The following is a 17,321-nucleotide window of genomic DNA, read 5'->3' as shown; positions in this document are numbered from 1 at the left end:
TTTCTCACATGTATTCAGCATTTCCAGAAGCACATGCTGGTGTTCTGCCCCATGGTGGGTGTCTCCAAATATGTAATTTGTAAATGGAAAATATGTGACTGTGTAAGCATGATGAGAAGAAAAAGATTTGAAACCCCTTTGTTGCTCATGCATCTGCCCATAGAAGAGTCTGCATATACACATCAGACTGCCCTGATGTGCCCTGAGTCTGCCCATAGAAGAGTATGCAATATACACATCAGACTGTGTGTATATTGCATACAGCATTGAGGCTTAATTTCTACCTACTGGTCCAGACAGAATGAAATATATAGCAAGATATAAATATATAGCAAGTAATAAATAACAGAACAGTCTCCTGAAACCACTGGTTTTCTTGCTGTTCTAGCAGCTCTTCAGTGTTTCTTCCCTGCTTTTCAGAAGCAAATGGAGGCTCCAGTGGTTCACTGATGATGTGATGTCTGCTTTCCTAAGCAGGCCAGCCACACGCCTTCTAGGCATGACTTGTACTCTCACTGGGGTATACATTCTTTTTCCACCAAAATTTTAAAGTTGGAGGAAACTGTCAAGATTTAAAGTTATATGCAGCTGTAGAGTAAAAGGAAATTAGTGGTCAAAACAGCCCAGTCTGAAAGAAGTTATTGTAGATCCTGTCTCTGAACAGATTTATGCAAATGTTTTTTCCTGTAAGACTCACCAACTTCAAAATAGAGCTGGGTATGTCAAGAAAGATGAGAAATATGGCAGTTATTAAAGCATGTTAGGATCAAGATATTCCAGCTGAATCTAGGGCAGCTTCATATTAACTTCCCTCTTAACATACATCAATAGTAAATAATGTAACTAGTGAAATAAAGGACACAGTTGCAAAGTGACAGTTAAACTTATTTTTGATGAACAAGGTTTGTGAAGTACAGTGCATATCCTTGGTTTTTACACAAACTCCTCTTGTTCGTATGGTGTATAGTTAAGAGTACGTGGCAAGATCAACTTCCTGGGCCGTTGCTGGGAGGGATGGGGTTACTGCCCATGCAGCAATATCTCATGGTTTTCACAGGGTTGGAGAGCAAAGGGCTTCTTAATTCTTTCCCAGTGTCAGCAGTTAAATAACATTATATTGAATAAGTCTTTGTTCTATAATTGCTCTTTGGAATTTGCCAAGTTGTAAAGAAAATACATTTTAATTTTTATTATCTTTTCTACAGCTGCAATAGCAGTGTTTTCAAACTCTTGTGTTCTCACTGCATTCTCATAATGTTGAGAAATACTATGAAAGTTTGCTGGTATTCATCAAATACTTAAAGACCTCTTTAGACAGGGCCTTTTTTGCTTAGTGAAGTTACTATCAAATGGTTGTTGTATGCTACAGCACAAGTTAAAATATAGTGGTTAAAAATAAATATAATGATCTAAATTAAAAGCTCATGCGTAACAGTCATAACAAATCTTGCCTGATATAATGCCCTTTCTGCTTTCTTCCCTTGTCAAATATATGGGTCATGTATTTCTGAAAGCAAATACTGTCCAGACTGTTTCACATTGAGGAGGAAGCAAAATACAAGATTCATTAGAGAAAGTATTCAACTTGGGTCTTATCTGTGTTATAGAAACATGCATGTGGGTGATGATGGATGTTCCTATTGAAGTACAAATTGAATTAACCAATCTCCACATGAAATAGTCCATTCAGTTCATGTTAGAGGAACTTAAGCATTTTTCCTATGCAGGCACATGTAGGGATTGATTGGAAGCCAAAAACTAGTTTTGTTTAGCATTCATCAAGATTATCTTCCAGTCGCAGCTCACAAGGCTAAATAAATGGTGCCTTCGTTTTTGCTCTTGCCGTTCCAGTAACACTAGTGAAATTGCTGTTAACATAAGAATCAAAAGGCTTGTTGTGCTATATGCAAATTTCAACTGTTAAGAAAAGAAAAAATAAGGCTGAACAGTGAGAAAGTGCTCTGATGTGACAACTTAAGGGGAATCCATCCCTAGCCAGTGGAAGGAAAATCAGTCCTCTAAAAAATAAATAGCATTGTCATCAAAATCAGGCTGAGAAATGTCTGACTTTAGCCAATATATGTAATACAAATAAAAAAGTTACTCTCTAGATTGCTGCTGATCAGTAAAAGCTTTTTGAATCACCTTAATTATATGCCTTACTTGGAGGGGTCTAATAGAGTCTGAAAGGGATGTTTTTGCCAGTGATTCATCCAAGGCATTGTTCAGTTGGTGTAATTCAATGTTGTACTGGTTACATCTGGTTCTTCACAAGAAAAGTGAAATACTGCACTCGCTTATGTGTGTGGGAGGACTTGGATTTGCAGGCATTCTGTTTTGCTGAGCAGTTACTATGTGTGTCTATGGGGGTATAGTGATTTTCCTGAATGAACAAATCTATATGACTGCTTCACCAAGCTGTTTTCCAAACATCCTATGTACTTGTATTCAAGTTTGAAACATTGCTATTGCAGCTATAGAAAAGATAATAAAAATGAAAATATCCAATCCAATTAAAAGGAATTATTTGTGGTTTTATTGTGTAATGCCGTTACAGGCCAGGGTGGTTTCAATAGCTCTGCTGAAAGACAATGTGCTTTCCTCTGTAACCAGGGAAGGGCAGGGCGGAGACCAAAGGAGACTGAAAGATGGATGAGTGGTATTAGTTTATAAAATTTGGTTTTTTTCTCTTTTGATTGTCCTGAAAACCTGTATTAGTGATTTCGGCCAGTTAGTCATAACCTCCAAGCTGAGAGCTTAGGGCAAATGGCATGATTTCCCTCATGCTGGTGACACCTGCCTGGTGATCCATGGGCAGACTCTGCGAACTGTAATTGCTGTTGCCTTTCATCCCAACCCCACATGCACACATCTTTGTGTTAAATAAAGGCTTTGAAGAAGGGGAAAGTTGTTGTGCCAGTCGTTCTCTTTCAAGAGGACTTAAATTGTGACCTAGTATTCATGTGTGGTTTAAAGGGAGTGTTGTCATGGAGTCCAGAATCTGTGTAACCTACAGTGGGCCTGATTTTCACCTGGTTGATTTTCAGAAAAAAATGTAAAATACCTCTGTTCTTTTGATTTAGACAAAATGTTTCTTCTCCTGGTAGTTTGTTAAATGAGTGTGTCAAACAAATGAAAATTAAGAGAGTTATCAAACCTATTCTCATCAAAGAGCTGTGCGGGAGGAACATGATGCAGTCATCCTTTGGGCTTGGGTCTCCGTGCAGATGCTACCCAGCTGGGGGTGCCCCAGGCTTACCCCCAGGGAGCTGCTGTTTCCTTACACATAGCCATCCTGACTAGGAAGGAGGAATAGCATTTATTTATTTTAACAATAAAACAAAACGGGGTTTACTTGGAGTTCTGTGTGGAGCTATATTTTTGTGACCTGCACATTGTCATGTTAATGCTCTTCACTTTATCAGAAAATGGTACAATTGGGTTTAATTATACCAAGTGACTTTAAGTACCAGCTTAGGTGTTTAGCTTAAGAGGGTAAACTTGTTTGAGTGTCTGTACAGCTGATAGAAAGTGTCTTCTGCCCAGAGCAGTTGATAGCAGGTGCAGGTGTCCCTATCTTCCTGAGGAGCTTTATGTTTCATCATGGGCTGAGAGGGAGCCTAAAGAAACTCTTAAATTAAGCATTTGAAGTTGGGTGGTGCAAAAATCCACTGCCAGCACCATTCATGTCTTCAGTCAAGCCATTTTTCCCAAAACCTTCACATCTCCTCCCTACAAAGAGAAGAGTTAAGAACACACTCACAAAGTCAACAACATCTACCTTAACCAAGTCGCATTGCAGCAGGGAGGAAGAGGTGAGTGCTGGAAGGAAAGCTCTTCTTGAGAATCCCCCATTGCCAGTTACTCTTCCTCCTTACCAGCAGATGGTGGGATGAGGTTGCTCAGTGGAAGTAAGGGCACAAGTGAGCAGAGGGGAGTTGAGGAATTGCTTTTAGCATCTGAGATCACGTAATACCACACCAGAAACACGTGATGGCTGATCCAGCCATCCAACCATAGGCCATCAGCAGAGTGACCTGAATTCTTTTCTAAAATGGTGTGAAACCCAAAGAGGATCTTTGTCAGCAGAACTGTATGTATTGTTTTGTGACCTTTTTTTTTTTTTTCAATTAATTGCACTTTTTATTTCAGAGTGATTCGTGTAGGAAATCTTCCAAATCCAAGCGAGACAAGGAGAAACAAGCTTGCAAGAGCTGCAGTGAAAGCTTTAACTCCATCACTAAAAGGCGGCACCACTGTAAGCAGTGTGGGGCAGTAAGTATCAGAGTGCACTGTGCTTTTTAGTTTGTTCTGCACAGATTGTTAAAGAGAATTTTTTTTCAGTGCAAGAACTAAAAGATGTTCTGGCAGGTCATTGACAGAGCAGTTCTTTCCACTTGCTTTACTCTCTGGGAATCGGGGGGAAAAAAGAGCAAAACTCTGGCACAAGAAGCCGAGTCTGTGCTATTTTAAAGGAAAATACAGTGCCTCAGTGGATAAAAAAAAGGTGATGCCTTCCCTGGGTATATGCATGTATCTGGGGAGGCAGTTGTCCCCTATATTTTTGCAGAAACAGAAGAGCCTTCTGACAGCCATACTTCACACAGCAGCTCTTTCTGGGATGAACAGCTGAACATACAATATTCCAGATGGACGGGTGGTTCTTTCCCTAAATCAGAGTTGTCAAGGATTGCTTGCACCAAAGTGGTTTCCTCCTGCTTGAGAAGTCAAAAAAAATCAGTCCTTGAGCTTCAAGGCCAGGTTACTGAAGTGCCATTCACTGATGGCTTAATTCTCAGTTTTTTTCTCAAAATCACAACCACAGCCAAGATGAGATTGATTTCTGTAATATGACCTGAAGCCTGCCTTCTGTGACTTGAGTTTCATAGTTCAGTGTTCCTAATGTAACTAGTGCAGAATAATGTTATTTAAATACCATTATTCATTTGAAATGGAGATAAATTTTCAGCTGAAGAGAGACCTAAATGCATAGTTAAGATGTTTAAAGAAACCTCAGTCTCAGCAATAGAAATAAAATACTGTGGAGAAGACACTTTTACACTGGGATTTTCAACCTTCTGGGATTATTTTTATTAAAAATCACTAAAATAATTAAATACATTTTTGGAGGTTTAAAATGTGCCATTGCAAAGTTCAGTATTATTCAAGAAATGAAATAATAGCTTCCCCCTATGGAAAGAGAGAGATAACAAGAACTAATACTGAGCATTGCAATGGCACATTTTAAACCTCCAGAAATGTGTTTCATGATTTAGGTAATTGTCAAACAACAACTCATCATTAATAATTTTTTGTTAAACTGTTATTGGTTATGCGATGGTTTGTGATGTGACAATAGCATTCAAATTAAAGAAGTGAATTTCTCTCAAGGAAAGACTATCATGTTTCTAAAAATGACAGCTTGCTTTTGTTTATATAATTTGAGATAATGGTGCTTCATTTAACAGTTGCTGAATTAAGGCAGTTACCTTCATATAGTAATTAATGACTTGCAGTGAGTAATAACATAGACCTGTACTGAAGGGCATTTGTGGTGTATTACTGTAAAATATTCAACATCAGACTGGATGTCGAACGGGACTGGCTGTCCCTGCCTTGCACCCCAGGGGACAGTTTCTCCTCCTGGAGCAGCTGTGCAACAGCAGGTGGTAGAGTCAGCATGAAAACAGGTTCCAGAGCTGCAGATATGTCACCCTTCGCAAGCACTGGTTTCATGGGACTGATATGTCATTGTGTGCTCTTGGCAGCTGCGGAAAAGTAATCAAAAGTTGTTAATTTGGTGTCAGACAAATAGTTTTTGATGGATAATGTGTTGGACTGTGTTCTTAAAATGATCAGCAGTTCTTGGTTTCCTCAGTTCTATCAGGCTAAATGCCTAATTGATGAGGAAGCATCAGCCACCTTTACCCTGAAAATCAGTCCTTTCTAGACCATTTTATGATTGGCATTAAAAAGCACTAATTGCTTTGTCAACCTTTGTTGTAGCCCTTTTTGACTCGTAAAGTCTTATAAGAAAAGAAAAGCAAACTTGCATGATGTTAATCACAAAGTATTTCCCAAAAGGCGTATGTTTTCTTTAATTAGGTGTATTGGTACACAGCATGGATCACAAAAATTTTAATTATTAATGGCGGTAAATAAAGCAAGTACTATATTGGTGGCTCTACCTTATGCTTACATTAGTTTTCAGGTTTTTACTTTACCAACAGCCATTCTGCAAGTCACTTTCTTTAGAGAACAGTTAAGTTTTAATGATGGCTAACAAAGCACCATCTTTCTGATACAGGTGATCTGTGCAAAATGCTCCGAGTTTAAACCACTTGCAGATAATAGCCGTCATAATCGAGTGTGTAAAGAGTGTTTTCTGCAATTACCAGCAAGTTCATGCAGCTCTGGAGTGGAAGCAGTTGGAGAACAGAAGAAAAGACAAGCTGCAGAGGTACAGTATTTAGCTAAGAAACTTTCTGTGTGCTAGCTGCCCTTGTGAGTGTTTCTTTTTTTGAAAAAAAAAACCAAACCAAAAACAAAAACCAAAAAACCACCACAAAAACCTGTATTCATTTAAAACATATAAAATTACTTGGTTATTTTTTTTTTTCCCAACCGTGATATTTGACCCTCTGGCCTATAACTTGTGTTGAATGTGCAAAAGTTTGACATCCTTCTGAAAGACTGTCAGGATTCACTGAAGCTTTCTCAAACCTGCTATAATGCAGACTCTTTTCTCCAAGACACGACTTACACAAATTGTACTGTGTCAACGACTGCATCACAATTGCCATAAATGTCACCAATCTTTATACCATGATAGCAGCACATCCTACCCTTATTTTTTACAAGAACAAGAAACATATTGACAAACTGATTTGTTTTATCCTCACCCACAACAACTGAACCTTTTCTTACCGATGCTTTTTTTAGACTACGGGCAGAGCTGTGAGTACCATTACGTGCCACACTTTTCATGGGCCACCTTGAAGTAAAAGGTTTTTATTTATTTTGCCTGTGAAATACAGCCAGAATTCACTACATGTGTAAAAGAGGATGTTCATCTCAATTGAAAGTGAACCTGCAGGGACATTAGATTCTTGAAAGAGCCACTGACAAACTGAGAACTTAATTTCAGTGCAAATCACCCTCCCCCCTCATGCTGACCTACACCAACCTGCTTTGAGCACTGCATGGAAAATTGGGGAACAGTTGCAGCCTATCCTGAAAAACATCTTACCTTGAAAAACATCTTTCTGGAAGCCACCCCTCAGAGCCATCAGGCTGCCTCCTAGCCTTGTTATACTCCTCGCTAGAACCAACCTATGTGGAAAAGAGCTAGACTCTGAGTAAGAAATGTAAACCTGCCAGTGCATGTCCAGAGCTCCTGTAATAAATGCTTCCTCATATAGTCTTCTTATCCTGCCATGCTCTGCTTCCCAGCATCTCATATATCTTTCCAGACTACGAAATGTATCTACACAGGTAAAATTACACTAGCACGGTGTCCCAGAGTGAACTCTGCTGCTCAGGTGCTTTGTCAGCTTTGTACCCAAACACATCCAGAATCTCAGAAATACAAAGCAGGGTAAAGCACACTGGCCTTCCCTAATTTACCATGTCTGCAGAGCACAGAGAAGATTCTGGATCTGGACCTTGATACCGTCAAGAACTTCAGATATACACTACAGCTATGCATACAGATGAGCACTCAGTATGCATCTGTATAGTCTACAGTATCTCTTGATAAACTTTCTAGCACTGTTTCAGCAGAGGTGTTCGCCAGTAAAGTGAAAACCTACACCTACCCAGCCAAGAGCTCTGTTAATCTGAAAAGTCAAAAAGCAAACCAGTGAAATGTGACCTATGGATTTACTTTAGAAAGCAGATTACAGCAAAAAGCTGTAAAAACCCAAGGAAAATAATCAGTTTTCCCTCATACGCTCAGGCTTCTAACCTTCTGCTAAATTTTTGAAGATCAGGTAAAAAGCAAGGAAGTAGGTGTATAAAAAAGAAAGATAAGAGCTGGTCTTTGTCTTTTCCTCCTATTTACATTAAACTGTCTTAACAAGCTTAATAGAGCTTAGGAGATTTACAGATGTTACTAGAAGATGCCCCAGGAGACTTCTGTGCAAAGTCTAATGTGAAGAGGAATTTTGTTTTTCTTTGTTTTCTATCAGAAGACAAAACTTTTGTTTCAGTTTTTTGTTGCCCTTGTGGTCTCTGATTTGGCTCACATCTCTGCATCTGTGCACAAGAGTGTCTGTTAATACACCTTTTACATTAATTTGAAATTATCTCCCAGCCTACTTTGCTAAGAAACTAGCTGTATCATCTGAATCACCATTTCCAGTGGAGGTGGAATTTAACTTCATGTCCACTGGGAACAGCAGTTCAGCATCTGCCTCTATTACATGGAATTGTGCTATTTCTTGATGGTATATAATAATGATTAAACTTCAGTTATGGGCTAGCCAACATTTGCCCTACAGTATTATTTGACTGGACCACTTAAATTAAGTATATTTAATTAATATAATAACAGGACGCATCAATGGAAACAGCTTTTTTTCTTTTCTTCATCCAGAAGCAAAACATCTTAGCAGCTGAAAACAGCCTCTTCAGCAGCTACCTCCAGTTCCTTGAAAAAGGGAAGACTTGGTACAAAATGTGGGTGACCATCCCCAAGACTGAACCTCTTGTTCTGTATCTGCAAGGAAGTAGCCAGGTAAATAGACATTCAGGAGAAAAAAAAAAAAGCCTAAGTTTAAATATGTCAAGCTGAGAAATAGGTCAAAGGATTTGGCTTGGTTTCAACAACAAAAATGAACTTGGTATTCTGAATATAGTACAAAGCCTCAGAGATTTCAGATTTCCTTGTTATCTGTAGTTACTGCTGATACAGTTGTGAGCACATGTTTAAGTTCGTAGTTCTTCTTTTCCATTTTTTAACAAAAAAGGACAAAACTAGGATAATTTGGTTATATTTTGGTTTTTTTTGAGATTTCAAACAGGTATATTCAAAGATTTTATTAGCCTTTATTAGGGAAAGCACTTTCCTATTAAATGTATAATGCTGTAAGGCAGTCGGAATATTGCAATTGCTGGTTCAAGCTTTCCTTTGTTTTAAAACCTAGTTCTGGGTTGAGAGGGTGGATGAATTTGTGGAAAAGTAGATGGATGTTCTTTAGCCTGAAAAATGAGCTGTGTTTGGTAAATCTCCTTGTTGCTGCATCATGTGATTTTATCTTGACTTGAAATAATTAGTGGTAAGCTTTTTTTTTTTTTAAAGTGTGCTGTTGAAGCTAACCAGTATTCATGTGTGATGAAAGTCAGGTGATAGAAATATCTATATCCAAGATAGAATATCCAAAATAGAAATATCAGTCAGGCTTTCTTAGTGCTGAAGATAAAGAATGACAATGCTGAAGTGAGATCCCCCATATCCAGTTTTGTATTTGGCATTTGACACATTTACATACAACTTTGTTTTATCTCCTGAGTGGGATAGAAGAAGAAATGGGTCTGAATTCAGCTTACCATTACCCTGCTGTAACTGTAGTGATACAAAGGGTTTGCTTTTTGTTAGCATCAGTTTGTATGGCTGTAGCTAGAACAGTCTGGGAACTAAATATTACCCATGACTTTATAAAGCTATTCAAAGTAAAGCAAACAATCAACAGGAAGCACACATTGTCCTTAGAAGTCAGTTTTGCTGCTTGTCAGCAAGAACACCTCTGGTTTTAAAAAAGTGTGTGTAATGTTTTAAGCATAGTGCTCAAGAGGCTGCAAGCCTGAATGTGGAGCTCCAGACAGCTCACTTGGCTTCGTCTGGGATTCAAACCCCACGCTGGGTAAGCTTCCAGCTCACCCTGCGGGAAGTGAGCTGCCTGCCTTCACTCCTAGTCGACAGGAGATGCAGGACTGAAATTACAAGTTGAAAAAGCAAATGGCCTCAAATAAGGCACTAAAATGCAGGAAATCCAATCTTTAGATCTCAGTCTGGGGAAAGGAAAAAAGCTTTAAAAAGCAAAGCAGAGGGAATGTTGTCACTGCATAACTTTTCAACTGATGTGAAAGCTGTCTTCAGCAAAGGACCAGTGCAAGCCCTGTACCCATACAAACCAAGCCAGAATGTCTCACGCAGTCAAGCTTAGTGAAGAAGAGTGAGAGTAGAGGGAGAGGGGGTCTAAGTTCTTTCACCTTCCTCACCCAGAAGCACGTACGTCATCTAAGAGAGACTGGAGTGAGGAGTTGAGAGGAAGCAACGCCTCTTACACTGTGTGACCTAGAAAGAGAATTTCTCCTCATGCCCAGCTGATGGTCACAGGACAGCACAAATAATAACCCATGGGATATAAATCAGCTGTATTTAGTGCACGGCAGAATGATGCTTGATTCTCCAGGCCCCCTCCTTACAGTAGTGCAAAGCCAGGGTTGGAAGCTGGAGGAGCTTCTGTGCTTCAGATGCTATGTTCTTTGCTCCGTGCCCTGCCAGATTTGATCTTGAGCCTCTGTTGATGCTATTAGTAGGATCCTATTTTTTAGGGGAAAAGGGTGCTTTTGACACTGGCTGTCGATTTTACGACAGTTAAATTTAGAGGTTAGTGTTCTCAGCTATTTTAGGTGTGAAATAAATCTCCCAATGAAGTGGCAAGAAAGCATAACAGACAAGGTTGATCTATCTCACATTCAATAACCAAGCTAAGATTTACTATGAGGAATCACTAGTTGCAGGCTGAGACTATTAACAACAAAAAGTAATCCCTTCTTCAAGGGCCTGCCATTCCCACTCGTGTACTTTCTTCAGTATGCATACAGCTGAAGGAAAGAATTATGAAGCAAAGCTTATTCCTTAATATTAACCCAAAGTTCTTGTTAGTTCTGGTTTACATAGTATACACTAGACTTCTGAGAAAAATCTCTTCCAGAGCTTCTTTCCTGGTGCCTGAGTGGAATCAGTCAGGAACCACTCATGTGCTTGAATGTTATTTTTTCAGGTGTTGTTTTGTTCTGTGCAACCATGTCAACACACCTTACAAACTTTGTTTGTCCTGCAAAGAAGCATTTTGGTGCCTAAAAGAAAGATGCCTTTTGGAATAATATTGCCAACAATGGTATTTTCTTGAAACACAGACCAAGTGAAACTTGAACATAGGAGCTTGGAAGTTTGGGGATTATTTTTAAAAACAGAAAGAATAACTGCCTCTTGGGAACAAGTAAACCAACCTGAATCTGGAGCTTCTGATACAGTAAAAGCCCTACAGAGCTTTCATCCTCTGCACCACTGGCCCTCACACCAAAGGAGAGGTGCCAGCGAAGATGGAAATAGTAATTTTGCTTTAGATTCTTGTTCCAGGAGACTGAATTATTCGCCCTGAGTGTTCATGGTTTAATCTTGCATGAGGCTTCATGCATGATGATAAAATTCACACCTTATTTAGATATGGAAATCACACCAGTTTTATCTGTCCTCAAACTGAGACAGAATTTGTGCAGCTGCTTATCATGTTTATCTGAGTGGAATTATAAGAGGTTGCTTATAAGCAAAGAACATCTCAAGCTTAAGGATCAGCAGTTTTATAGAAATTAGTCTGTCTTTCCAAGGGCTCTACTTGGAGCTTTGGCCCCCATTGGCCTTGTAAACTGCACAGCTACCTCCACAGCTCTGAGAAATGCAGTTAAGAAAAGGAGTCCCAGCTACCTAGAGAAGTCATGAATTTTGAAGAAATGTGGAGGGTAAATGTAGTATAATGAGAGTTAGTGGGTATAATAATTACCAGGTTTGATCCAAGAGAAAATTTTGCTTAATAAATTCTGAAGAAAAATCTTTTATTCATCATGTAAATGTGATTTAGTCCTAGAAAATAAGGGAGTAGATGAGTTTGAAGTTGAGCTCAGGGTTTCAGAGAAGTATTTTTGTGGCTTGTCTGTTGACCCTGTTTAGGTGAAGCTTTAATCAGTCCTGCACAAAACTCTGCCTGTTGTTTTTCCTGGTCCTGCAGAGCTTTGCATCTTGGCATGCCATTGAGTCACAGAGTCTCGACAGTTTGTACAAGGTTGGGATTAGATCATAAATTGCTAAAGAATGGAGCTTGGGTGAGAAAACCAGACGTTTTCTAAGCCTACTCAGAAGTAGTAGGGGAAGATGATAGTGGGTGGCTGTTGTTCTGTGTATTTGTGTAAGACACCTTACACACTGCAAAGAGATGTGCAGTGCAAGAGGGATGTCTGCTTGGAAGGGTGCATGAAATAGAAGTGCCTGTATGATGGAATTGAGCTATCATTCCCAAATCTTAAACCCAGGGTGTATTAATGGCTGTAATAGAGAAATAAATGTCACTGTAATTACCCAGATAAATAACCCATTGATGTTATGCTGCTTAGAGTCAGGATGAGTGCACAGTGCTTGTGATTACTGACAGTATTATACATCCAGTAGATTCTTGTGTGTCACTCACTACCTCAGGAAAATGATTGAAATCAACCTTAAAGCAAAGCTCTTCTCAGCACTGGGTAGTTTGATGAAATACTGATACGCAACCCTAGTATGTTGCATACAGAAATATTTTAAGGAATCCACATAATTCAACCAGCCAAATCCAGTAGGCTCTTAAAAATTGAATATGAAGTTTATCTCTCTGTAAGGCCTTTAAATCCTACTAACATGCTTGGTGTAAGAGCCAAATTCCTTGTGGGTGCAGAATAGCCCCTGGATTTGCTGGACTCCAGGTAGGAGGGGAAGGGCTTTGTGTCAGAGGAAATACAGAGATGCTCATGGTCCCTCAGAGACATCTGGTTTGGGGGTGTGGTATGACTCGAGGCTCAGTGCTTCACCTTTATCTGTCAGTAGTGCAGCTGTTCAGAGATAATTTAAAACCCTTCCTTTTGGATCAGGCAGGTACAGAGAAAGTGGCAAAGGCATCATATTAAGAGAGGAAGCAAGACCAAAGGCAGTCTGCTTAATTTGCCTGTGTCTGCACGTGTTGGGTAGGTGTAACACTGTACAATTCAAACATCAGTTTGCTTTTATGCTGCACTTCTTGGCTACAAAAGATACCATTCTTCATTGTCGTGGACAACCTCCAGTTGTATATGTGACAAGTCTGAGTGTGTATTTTTCTAAAACAAGACCAGTGAAGCAGGCATGGTTGAGCTTGCATGTGCTCTGGTGCATTTTGTGTTCATCAGTCCCATATTTGCTTGCTTTAGCACTGCTGTTATGCAGGTCTAGAGCTACTCTGTAGATGCCAGTTCAAACTTCTGCATGTGCAAGACCTCCCTGCTCATATGGATGCAGCTGTGGGGTGAGGGTCTAGAAATTGTATGCTGCTTTTAAGACAACTACTTACACTCAAATAGGAACTTAATTCTTTAGTGTTTGACCTAAAGCTGCCATAAATCTGTTTGAATAGTGCTTGATCTTCAAGCAGATGGACTCTGATATTTTTGCATAACAGTAATGAATAGTAGATTAATAAATCAGGGTTTAATAAAATGTGTAGACACATTTTTGACTGTACTTTTTACTCCTTTAGTTAATGTATGTGTTTGCATTGATGTGAGCAGTTCTGAAACTTGAATTACTTTAGTCTAAGTGTTAGAAAAGTGGATTTCTTTTTTTTGCCATTCTTCTCAGAACTGTGGTCCCCTTTCAAATTTACTAAGTCATCTGCATTCAGTGTGGGGTGACAAAAGAATTACAGTGCCACCTTTTTGTGGGGTGCCTTGTTAGCTTTGGTAGGAGGCTGCTACACAAGTAGCTGCTACAAGAGGCAACAGCTTCTTAGAGATATTTGATCCCTTGTGGTTTAGACTTCAGTTTGGGGACCCGCCTTTGAAAATGATTTGCTGGCATCCATTGAAATATGTTGCTTGGTCATGGCACACCCTGCCCTGCCAAAGTATGCCTTTCCAGAGAGCTTAGTAGAGGAGTTGGTTGATGTTCAAGATGTGACTGTTACAGAGCTGTGTTGCTCCTTAGATCTGTGAGTTAATCTGGCCTTTAAAAGGATGTTCAAGAATCTGAGCGTAGACTTCCTTGACAACTCTGAAAGACATCATAAATAACCCAAGACCTTCTGAGAAGATTCACTGATTGATTTAAAATCAGAAATTTTGTTTTATTTCAAAGTCTCTTCCCTGGTCTTTGTGTCTCTCAGTGTCCTGCTCTGCTTATTGGTCTCCTTTTAACCAGTCTTAGAAATGTCCCATGAGGTTCAAAAGGGACTATGCTGTACTGCTCTCAACTGGATCCGATTGCCTGTACCTAATGCAAAGATTTTTTTTTTAAATGACAACGTTCATAAGTTACGTGAAGTTGTATGAAAATCCCCAGCCATGCCACTGCTGGATCTGTATTCTTACTGCGAAAGAGAATCTGTTAAAAAAGAATAAAGCACCAATAAGTCTTTACCTTTTATTGTTTTTAAGTTAAGCAGTCAGTACTGCCTCTTGTCTGTTTTCTACGCTACAGAGCTGAATGCACGTGTACTCTGGAACTGCCTTTGAGTGCTTCTGGAGGCACGTAGGTGCCTGTTGGCTCGAGGCAGGGGAGGCAGGCTGTGGCTATGGACAGGCTGTAGCTCCGGCACCGAGGGGTTGTCAGCCAGCGGCACACCCAGAGACACCCCGCTTTGATGAGAGTTGCGGTGTAGCTGCTTAGCCTGAGCGTGTGCTTGGTGACCTTGTCTAGAGTGTGGGGTAATGCATCTCCAATCACATCGTACTGCTTCTAAGTGAGTTTTCAACTGCTTGAAACAGGCTTTTCTTTAATGCCATTGAGAGGAAAGCTTTCTTCCCTGCGCAGGATACCCCCGCTCCTCCTGTTTCAAATACCATTTTTTGCTGAATTTTCACATTTGTTCTTTCTTCTTTAGGATGGACGGAGCCCACGTCCTATTCCTCTGCCTGGATACGAAGTTAGTTTACCAGGTTCTGGTGAGAAGTTTGAAGTGAAGCATGTTTTTAAGCTTTGCCAGTCCCAGCAAACTCTGTATTTCAGCGCGGAAGATGAAGAACTGCAGATTAAATGGATGGAAATTCTCACCAAAGCAGCCAAAGGGGAAACTGAAGATACAGCTGAAGGGCTTGGCAACCCATAGAGCAAGTTCCATTTAGTTTCTTTCCTACATGCTATAAACCGTCACTTGAATTTGGTATTCATGGCACTTTGGAATCTGTATGGCTTTATATTTTCATGTGTCTGCATAGGAAGTTCCGTGTTTTCTCTCCTTTTATTGCACATTTCTCACGTACGGTAGTTACCTGGCATATATTATGTTAAAGGTAGTTGTAGTTGTTGATGGTGTTAATGCTGGTTTTAAAACAAAAGACAAGGAGAAAAGCATTAATTTTAACAAAGGTAAAAGGAAAACCATCGGTCCCTTGTTTTCCTAAATGTATATTTTCCAGTCCTTTGATTGCTGTTCAGTACAGGATGTGTATAGTCTGTGATTAGTTCTATAAATGCTGCCTTTTAAGTTAAATGTTGTAAAGGCTTGTGCTGGCGACTGACATTCCGTTCTCTGTCCTTTCCCTCCTGGTAAAAGGTCTTCGTGAAGTGTGAGCAATGTACTGAATATTTTCCCTTTGCTAAAACTATGTCTCTGCTATTTTGAGATGACCTGTTCACAAGACAAATACTGTAGAAGGGACTTCTAAAAATGACTGCAAACTGTGCAGAAAAGAACATTAAGAAGCCTCATTGATTTTAAGCATTTATAATGTTGTTTTGTTTTCTTTTGAAACCGATACCTACCTTCCTTCTATTTGAACCCATTTTGATGTAAGTGAACAAACGTTTTATACTGCAAACTGGGTTATGATCAATAAACAAGAACATTTTTAGTACACTCAGTACAAAAAGGTGACTTTTTTGTTGTATCGGTTAATTTTAAAGTGACCTAGAATTTATTTATATAATTTGTAAATAATGTTTCAATAAGTATTTTAAGAATTTTTAAAATATCTCAGCTAATTAACAGGATTTAGTGCATAGAATAAGAGGTATTTGTATGAACTGAATTTGTAATTTAATTTTCCTGTTCACTTGTATTTGTCTTATTTTCAATCTTAAGTGCTTATCTATTTAAATAAAAACTCATGCAGTTAACTCCTTAGCCAGGTTTTCCAAGGTACAGCAAGCTTTAGGTCAACATTTAATATACATTTAAAAACACAACAAAAACCAAACCAACCAAACAAAAAGGGAGTGTCTGTTCCTAGGGGTAGTAAGTATGTAGTAGTGATAAAAATGAAATAAAATCTGTCACAGTACTGTATTTTTAAATAGTTTGGTTTAACTTCTGTTTCCTCTTCATCCTTCTACATTTTCTGATACTGGTAGAAAGAAAGAGCTACTCCATACAGAGTTTGTTAGGATTGATGAAAATCAGTGATCTGAATCAGTGAGTATTTTTCTTACCTAGAGAAAAGGATTTGGTTTTTTTCCTTATTTGGGTTTTGTGTTGTTTCTTTGTTTTTGTTTTTTTTTACATTGGTATAATAAATCATATACCTGAGGTCCATGATGCTAAAATTAGAAGCCATGTATTTAATTAGCTACTGGTAAAATTTCATGAGACTTGCATCTTCTCCCTCCTCCCTACCCACCCCTTCTGATCAGCTAGCATGGAAAAAGTTTCTTGCAGAGTAATTTTTGTCATATAGTTCATGAAAAGGAATTATTTTCAGTGTGTGTTATTTCTTCCCCTGAGCTTCCCTGAAAATGTAATGATGCAGAATGCTTGTCTTGAAAATTTACTCATTTTGTAATATTTCTGGTTTGGGCTTTTTCAGTTGGTGGTTTTGGTTTTTTTTTTTTGGTTGGGGGGAAGCATGTTGGGTTTTTTGAAGTTTTTTACAATTTTTCCTCCCCTTTTTTTTTGTAACTAAGTACAAAATACACATCAAGTGATTTTATATTTCTCAGTTCACCTTCTTTAAAAAAAAAAAAAAATAGCAAAAAAAGTTTGTAGTGTACCTGCAGTGTTAACACACAATGGCACCCATGGGCATTTGCGTCACTGTTCTTGTGTAGCCCCTTTGTTTCCAGCGTGTCTTTCCACTTTCAGGGGACATGGCCAGGAACCTGCCTGGGGAATCTCTGCTTTATGACTAAGCCCAAATCATCAAGAGCTTTTATAGTTTAAAGCCAGCAACTTAAACATTTTCTGGAAAACTCTAATACCAGTCCACTGCAGATGCCAGAGCTCTGCTCTTGTTCGATACAGCATGAAAATGCTCAGCCTAGAGACTAAAATGAAAGCACTCATGGTGTTACAGATTTGGATCTCATTCCCTCAGTCGTG

At 39.1% G+C, this 17,321-nt stretch overlaps 1 protein-coding gene across 8 annotated transcripts in view; it reads left to right on the top strand.

The window, feature by feature from the left end:
• Positions 1-16,182, top strand: part of FGD3 (FYVE, RhoGEF and PH domain containing 3) — a 102,596-nt gene extending 86,414 nt beyond the window's left edge. For all 8 annotated transcript variants that reach the window (XM_026857771.1, XM_026857768.1, XM_026857767.1 and 5 more), the window contains exons 16-19: positions 4,153-4,275; positions 6,308-6,460; positions 8,597-8,737; positions 14,889-16,182. In XM_026857771.1, coding sequence (XP_026713572.1) covers positions 4,153-4,275; positions 6,308-6,460; positions 8,597-8,737; positions 14,889-15,113 — 642 coding nt within the window. In that variant the 3' untranslated portion in view covers positions 15,114-16,182. The remainder of the gene's footprint in view (positions 1-4,152; positions 4,276-6,307; positions 6,461-8,596; positions 8,738-14,888) is intronic.
• The last annotated feature ends 1,139 nt before the right edge of the window (positions 16,183-17,321 follow it).

Source organism: Athene cunicularia (assembly GCF_003259725.1).
Source record: "Athene cunicularia isolate RWA chromosome 12 unlocalized genomic scaffold, athCun1 chr12_part1, whole genome shotgun sequence".
In the NCBI taxonomy this organism is placed as follows: Eukaryota; Metazoa; Chordata; class Aves; order Strigiformes; family Strigidae; genus Athene; species Athene cunicularia.
This window is presented reverse-complemented; position numbering and strand designations above follow the sequence as displayed.